Below are 8,304 nucleotides of genomic sequence, written 5' to 3'. Positions count from 1 at the left end.
TTTTGACCTGAGAGCTTGCTCAGGAATCTCAGAGCTAATGGCATAACCAGTCTCCTCTACAAACCAGCTGTGTCAGTAGATGCAATTTGGCTCTTCAATCCACCTGTCACATACAGATCAAAGTCAATCCAAAGAGGTACTATTTTCTGCTACAATGAGAATATTTTCATTACCTGACAATATACCATCCTACAAGTTTTTCTTTCTACATTAATGTTTCCCCCTGCTCTCAGCATGCAGGTTATAATACTGTTCATTAGTTTGTAGTATTTTTTTTGTGATAACAAAGCTGTTATAATCAAGTATTTCTTCTTAATATATGAAAATAATTTTTGCATACACATTAAAAATGAAAATTATCTTTACCTGTTCTCATAGAAGTGTCCTTGATTTGCTTGTAGCTGGTTTTTTTGGGGGTCTGTTTAGGAGAGCTTTATGTTGCCTCCTCAGTCCCATTTAGTACATAATACTTACATTGCTACACATATTAAGTCAATGGAAAAACAACTGTAATATATTCCCATTCTCAGCTAAAAGCCAATATATAAACGCTTCTTTTTCTCTGCACAAGGCATATGCTAACATGTCACTTAACTGTGTACTTTCTGTGCCTTGTGAGGCAAAACCCAGATCCATGCCTGGTGTAAACTGCCAGGGAATATTAGGGAGTTGCCTTGAACTCTTGGTTCTCTATTGAGAACTCGAAAAAAAAGAGTTGTGTGGAAGAAAGATTTAGTGATACAGCTGTTGCTCTACACAGTGGTAAAACGGACCCTGCCAGGGATCACTTCACTCATCCCTCAACGCTTTTCGTTCGTGCCTGGCTAGAGGGGTCTGTGTTCGATGATCTTTCTGGTTTCACCGGCAAAAGGCATCCCGGTGCGGGCACCGATGCGCTGCCGGGACGGGCACCCAGGCTCCCTGCGCGTGTTTCACGGGAAGAGGGGGTTCTCCGGCGCCTGGGAGAGGACAGCGAGGGCAAGAAGCATCCAGTGCCCGGCAGCAGCCCGGGGGTGGCGGTGGGCACCTGCGGGGCGCAGCGATGGGCGGGGGGCGGCCCGGCTCAGGGCAGCGACTCGCACCTCTTATGGGGGAGCGCCGGCGGCAGCGAGAGGGAGGAGGAGAAAAGGAAGGCGAGGAGAGGGGCTGGGGAGACACGGGCGGGCGGGCAGGAGCCGGGGGCTAGAGGAGGAGCTCCGCGCAGAGCGGCGGCGGGCACGGCCGCGGTCGGGCCGGGAGCTGAGGCGGCGCAGCGGGGCAGGTGCGGGGGCGGGCAGGGGAGCCGGCAGCGGCCCCGGGCCCTATGGTGCCGGGCGGGACCCGGACCCCGCTCCCCGCCTTCCAACGGGGCCCGCGGAGCGCCTTGGGACGGGCACTCTGCGGGCATGAGGACCCTGCCGGTCCTGCTGCTGTCGCTCTGCTGGAGCCTGGCGCGGGTAAGTGTCGGGCGCGCAGCCCGCCCGAGGGAGCGCTCGCCGCGCCCCGGACCGCGGGCCGGGCTGGCCGCAGGCTCTTACCTGAGCAGCCTGTGCGGAGCCCTCCGGGCTGTTCGCAGCTCCGCGGGGCAGGGGCTCGGCGCGGCAGGTGCGGAGGCCCCGCCGCACACGCTCCGGGACAGCGCTGCCTCTCGCCGCCGGCCTCCGGCTGCCCCCGGGCGGAGGAGGCGAGGGGAGCGGGCGAGCGGCCCCCGCCGGGACCCCCGGGCGCTCCCCCGGCGCTCCCTGCCGCATCCCCGGGCGCTCCGCAGCGCCGGGACGGCTCCGCTCCGCCGGGCACGGTCCCGTCCCCGCAGCGCCGGGACGGCTCCGCTCCGCCGGGCACGGTCCCATCCCCGCGGAGCCGCCGCTTGAGCCCCGCAGTTTTTCCCGTAGCCGGTGGACACCGCTGGTTTGCGAAGAGTTTTCGTGTAAAATGGGGCGCTGCTCCAGAGGTCACTGGCCATCATCGTCGGGGGAAAAGCCCCACATCCGCAACTGCTCTGTAATATGTACTGTGGAATTGCGATGTTCAGAGTAGTCAGAATATTGAAGTCTTCTTTAGGACACCTGCTTTTATCATCCTTATATTTTCAGGCGTTTCTTAAGTAGTTTGTGAAAGTCAGTTACATTGATGGAAATACAATACACAAAAAATAATTCTTTTTAAAGCCTCTTAAATTTTTTGTTGCTGTATAACACCAAAAGTTGGGAAACCATACTGAAGGTGAGTGCGAGCTGCTTGTCAGAGGAAACATTCATCAAATTGCTGGTCTAGATGCTTTAGAAATTGTTAAGCTGCTTAATGTGCAGAGATACTCCTGAGCTGGATTTCCAGCGTGGTGTGCACCTTTACATGTGGTTCTGTATTCACTGGTGAAGAAGGATAACCTGCTGTTGGTTAAGCTGAGGAAAATATGGATGAGCACAAGCCCTAAAAAGTGGTGAGTGCCCTCAAAATCTTGATGTGTTTCGGGAGGTAGTCAGAGCCACCTTGTCTGGAACCCTAAATCTCTAGCTTTGTGAAGTCCATATGAATGAACTGGATGTGTTAGAACATAGTATAGTACAGTTTAGCATGTAGCCCAGCTGTGAAAAGTAATATGCTACCTTTGGGTAATAACAAATTTTTAACAAAACTTTACTGTTAATCACTGATATTTCAGAGGTACCAGAAAGAGAAATTGTTTACGCAGCAGGCTTCTTAATTGCAATAGCTAGTTTGACTTATCCTTCATTTATTTAACATTTTTATTTACTGAACCTTCCTTTCCAAGACCCAGTAATTGTAATACTCCTTGGTGAGTAGGAAATCCACTGTCAAGTTACAGAACGTGAGCACTTGGAAATGAAAAATAGCCAAAAATAAGTTTTGTGAATGGAGAGTGCTATCAAAAATATTATGTATACATGGGACTTTTATTTTACATGGCCGCTATCTGCAAAAAAGATTATATATACCAAAATGTAGGTATTCTCAGTATAATGCTGAACTTTCAATTATAAATTGTAGAAATCCTAATTTATGTTAAATATTTGTCTTTGAAAGGAAAAGAATTCTGCACTTGAAACGTGTAATTTCAATACTCAATATAGAGAAGAGACTTGGAAAAAGAAGTCAGGTTCTGATGTTGCAGACAGTGAAATGAGACATTTGGAGAAGAGACAGATTTTTGTGAGTTTTTATAACAGCCCCTGCTGTTATGCTTATGGCTCTTGCACTGTATTTTTAAAAGCTGTGCAAGAGGTTTGTCCACAAAGAGACTCAGCATCACCAGGTTCTCAGTCCTATATCTGGGTGTGAGGTCTGGGCCCAGAATCACAACTTAATTAACTATTAATTTTTTTTTTTTAATTGCTGTGTCATGCATCAGAGATCATGACCAGATTCTGTTATTAAATGTCTCCTAAAAGTTGTGAAAGAAAAGACAGAAACTTGGGAGACACCACCTTTTTCTTGGTAATTACAAGTGTGAGGTGTGAGGATGACTGAAATACTGCATATCCCCATTTTATCTATTTAAAATGTGATTTCATTTGAGCTAATCAAGCTGTCCCACCCGCTCCATTGATGTTTCCAGCTTTTCCATTTGCCACCTCCTGCAGTAATTTCTCCTATGCAGTCTCTTTCAGACTCCGTGTGTTTCTCTGTGAGGCTCTGACTGCCTCTCTGAATTCAGCTGACCCCAGCGCAACTTTCCAGAGTCTTGTTTCTCTCTCCACTACTGCTGCATTCCTGTCTCTTCCTGTGGACATACATAAACTTTTCTGAAAACCAAAGAACTGAGATCAGGGCTTTGAACCATTAAAGGCATTAGTGCTTTAATTTTTAAGTAATGGGGTTTTCTTCCAGTGTAGCATTTGCTTGAATCAAATAATCATGGTCTGGGGCCTTCAGGAGATGAAATATACATGGTGGAAAAGGGAAGAGAAGCAGAATTTACCATGTCAAAGAGAATGAAGTTTGATCAATTTTCATGTTCTGTGATTGGTATTAAACTTTCCTAACTTACTCCCTAACCTACTACAAAAGGAAAAAAAGCAAATGGATCAACTCTGCTGTTTCAGTTTCAGCTCAGAGTTTTTCTGGGGAAAAAGATCTGATGGCACAATATTGAGGAATGCACTAGAAAGCTAAATGAATGCTAGAGGAAGAAGCCAGTAGAGCATTTCAACATTTTGTTCTGAAAAGTCAATGTGTGAGAAGCTAAAATGGGCATTGAGTGTGCCTAGCACGTGCTTGGGTGAAATCTGTGCCAGTTAAAGTTGTGGCTTTCATTGTTGGTAGCTGCATTCTTCATGAGGCATTTTCATTCTAGTTTCAAGATATAACCCACTTGTTAATTTGACACAGGTGAATGGTGTCCATCCAGAATGCAGATTTCAGCTGGAGATTCACAAGGAGGAAACCAGGTGCATGGAACTTCTAAAGAATGCAAAGCCAGTGGACTACAAGGGTAAGAAAACTGTCATGTGGAGATAACTGGAGTATTGAAGATTGTCTCTCTTTACCTTCTTTACTGTTGTGATTGCAGTTTCTGTAGTTGGCTGAACTGTGCTTGTGATTTTACAGTTTTTAGAATTTATGGAATTTTGCATTAAATGCACTGCTGCAGCAATCATGTGGTGAGAGCTGTGCAGGTGCTAGGAATGTTCTGGCTGGGACACCAGATGGGAGCAAACATGTTCTTGTGTGCTGAGGTTTTGTTGTAGCATTTTCTGACTGGCAGAGCAGCTGTGATGACAGGACCAGCAGGAAGAGCAAATCTGGGGGAAAGCTGAAGGTGCCTTGGATGCTTGGATGCTTGGTTCCAAGCAACTCTCCCTAGCTGTGGCTGAAAGTAAGGTGCTAGTGGCAGGAGGGATCTCTGGGTTTCCCAAGTGAACAGTGTTCAGACTGAAGGCCAGTTCACACCTAGAGAACCATGGAGTCGTGTAATGCCCAGAACCCCAGATCTTTCTGTTACTTTATTGTTTTAATTTTCTTTCTGCACAGAAAGTTAAATATATAGTTAATGATACAGAACACTGTAATGTAGTAGAAGGAAGAAGAATAGTAGATGTAGGGGTTATGTTAGGTTTTTGGGCTTGGGGTTTGTTTGGTTTGGGTGTTTTGGTGGGGTGGTGGGTTTGGTTTTTTTTTTTGTTTGTTTGTTTGTTTTTCTAGATTTTACTGGATTTTCTTCCTACATCTTCATGTGAGGAGAAAAAAGTTTATGGAAAAATAACATTTTTCATGTAAGTTGAAGCTGCTGGTAAAGCCATTTGTTCAGCAAGCGGAATAAAAAGGTGAAAGGTAAATTCAAATTGTCAATACGTGTTTTATTTGGGCTTTTTGTGTCCATTTTGTTTTGAATACACTCTGATGATGACTATGGGACCTTAGAGACCTGCCATTTGCAGTGCTCTTTGAGCATAAACATGAGACTCAACTTATGAGTCTTTTTCCACCTCACCTCAATTTAAATGTGTAACTCAGTGCATACTCTAATACTAATTTGTATAAAAAAAATTTAAAGGATCATCAAGAGTTTGAATTTTATTATAATTTCTCCATTTTATTAATCAAGATCAGTAATTTTAAAAATGCAAAATCTTACTGGAATAATTAATCTAGATTTAAGGCTTTTATTTATATATGAGTGGTGAAGAGAGATAGCTGTTACATAAATAATACTAGTGCAAAGCCAGATGGAGAAATAATTAGTCGGCCAGCTTAATGAATTAAATCATGAACCAATAACAGCCCTGTTAGCTGTTACATGGCTTTGAAAGTCAAGCTTTCCTCAAGATACACTTTTGTTATCCGGATGCTGAACTGCTTCAAGGGTATCTTTGTGATGCACACCAGTTTTAATTTGGGTTCCCTAGGGGAAGAAAGAAGTTTGCTGTTAGTATTTTCTTCCCAGCCACTTTTCACTGGGACAGGGGTGCACACCAGTTTTAATTTGGGTTCCCTAGGGGAAGAAGGAAGTTTGCTGTTAGTATTTTCTTCCCAGCCACTTTTCACTGGGACAGGGGTGCCTCCTGAAGTAAGATGCTGTGAAGGAAAACTCTTATCTTGGAAGGACACAGGATGTCTGATGGTGTTGATTCAACCCTGCAGACAGTGGCAGAACAGACATGAAGTATTTAAGACATATTATTGGATGCCCATCTGAAACTAAAGGGATATTCCATTTTGTTGGAGACTGAATAGAGCCCCTGCTTTATGAAAACTGCATGTTTAATATTACTGGAGAATTTGTTCTATGCTTTCTGTCACAGATAACCTCACCAACAACCTCCAGAGAGTAGCCTATGTTAAATGTATGCATTTACATTTACAAAAATAGACATTCTCTGTGTGTCCTTATTTTCCTAGTAAACTCTCTTTAATCATACAAAAAAGTAAGGACTCCTTTGAACAGTAATACTCTGACTGCTGAAAAAGTAGAATTACTAAAGAAAATTTACAAGCTGGAACTAGTCCAAATTGTAGCTCCACGTGTAACTTGTAATACATTTGAAACCTAATTCTTTACAATAATTTCCCAAATGCTATTCCACTTTTTCCTAAATGGGAAAGATGGTTATACAGGCCTTGTCATACTTCTCTAGCTTTGTATGTCCTACCTGACTTAAAAAGGCTGTTAATGAAATCTTGTGAAGGTACTGTCTTGATCTCAGAAATAAGGGTTCCCTGAGATTTTCCACAGAAGGCTTGGACCTCCATTATCAAAATCAGTGGGAATCTTTTCATTAATTTATTGGGCACCTGGGAAACCTTTGCACCTCTATGTCACATGGTCCAGAATTTGTCTGGCATGCACAGCTTCTGAATTCTGGAGGATCCAAATTGTGTGGGACAAGTAATTTCTTCTTTGAACTAGATTATAATTTTGTAATAAATATCTTATCTTCTCAGCTCCCAGTTAGGGAGGTAAAAAGGGAACATTTAGGGGCTGTTTGGGTTTCTTTGACATGATAAAATGATCTTGTACCTGAGCTGTCTCAAGACATGGGCTGAAGAATTTTGCTGAGTAATTTTTGCATTGCACCTAAAATCACTGACTCTGAAGTCTATGAAGCACTTCATGGCTTAATAAAACAGTAGCGTGTTTTCCAAAGAAACATTGCATACAGACAGTGTAAGCATCCTTAGAACAACGCTAAGGATATGCTAAATCCAAGGGACCCAGTTGGTCTAAATTCTGCTCATTTTGCCCATGTCAAACTGTGAGGCACCCGAACCTCTTGCTTTGCACCCTTTGGGGGATTTTCAGGCATTAGCACATACTTTTCCATTAGTGGACAGCATTACACTCCATTTAGGGGTGAAGTCACTCTCCAAAGACCTGTGGCAGTGCTTTCCTCCCTGTAGTGCTCTTTAGAACATCTGGTTGATTATTTTATGAAGACTGCATTAGCTTCTATCCACACTTGTCTTCTTTCCTCCTATAATTCAGCCCCTGAGATATGGATTCACCTTTGCTGGAAGCCTAGGAGAGGTTCTTCTATCTTTGGGTACATTTCTTTATTTTTGAAGGGCAGATCAATTGCATTCTAACTAGCTCATAATAGCTACAGATTTTGAGGTCTATATGGAAAAAAAAACAGATGTGTTTTTTATCTGCTACCAATGGCTTGTATTCTAACAACAACAACAAAAAATAGTAAGTTCCTAAGAAAAGTCATTGAAAATACATAAAAACTGTCCTTCTGCAAATTTCTGCCTTTATTGAGTTTTTAGAATTTTTCCTTATAAAGTAACTGGCTCATTTCTCTTCACATTCAAGTGAAAAAATGAAATCTTATGGTCAAAAATGTTAGATCTCAGGAGATTTTTTAACAGGATTCTACAATTAAAAGTTCTAAAAAATGTGTCATTATGAAAGTAATGAATTTTAAGGACTTTTGATTCATCTTGGACTGAATGGCTGCACAGTTAAATGTGTCTTTTCGGATTTTGATTTCCAAAATATGTTTTTGTGAGACCCATACATCAGACAACATTTTTAATTTTAGATTTGGCTTTTTAACTTTGAGGAAGGGATGTAAATGAAAAGAAAAATGGCTTTGGAAAGAATTTCATAAACCTCTCAAAGAGAAGCTTCATAATGCAGCCTGTAATAGGAAATTAAAAGAGACAAGATGCCGAAATTATGCTCGTTGCTATTTGTAAGTTTAAAGCAAGAGGGACCAATATTGCTGTGTAATCCAGTCTCCTGAATTGCATTGTCAATAGAATTTTCCTCAGTGATTCCAACACTGAGCTCGTGAGCTTGTGGATGGAACAGAGCTGTTCAGAACAGTGGGATGAACATTCAGCTGTCAGACCCATGGCAAG

General features: G+C 43.0%; 1 protein-coding gene across 1 annotated transcript in view; it reads left to right on the top strand.

Moving 5' to 3' along the window:
• The first annotated feature begins 1,153 nt into the window (after window positions 1-1,153).
• The window catches only part of VIPR2 (vasoactive intestinal peptide receptor 2), a 45,679-nt gene continuing 38,528 nt past the window's right edge, over window positions 1,154-8,304 (top strand). The window contains exons 1-2 of the mRNA XM_038128106.1: window positions 1,154-1,436; window positions 4,330-4,432. Coding sequence (XP_037984034.1) covers window positions 1,386-1,436; window positions 4,330-4,432 — 154 coding nt within the window. The 5' untranslated portion in view covers window positions 1,154-1,385. The remainder of the gene's footprint in view (window positions 1,437-4,329; window positions 4,433-8,304) is intronic.

Source organism: Motacilla alba, chromosome 2 (assembly GCF_015832195.1).
Source record: "Motacilla alba alba isolate MOTALB_02 chromosome 2, Motacilla_alba_V1.0_pri, whole genome shotgun sequence".
Taxonomy (NCBI): domain Eukaryota; kingdom Metazoa; phylum Chordata; class Aves; order Passeriformes; family Motacillidae; genus Motacilla; species Motacilla alba.
The sequence above is the reverse complement of the archived record's forward strand: the minus strand, read 5'-3'. Positions and strand labels throughout refer to the sequence as shown.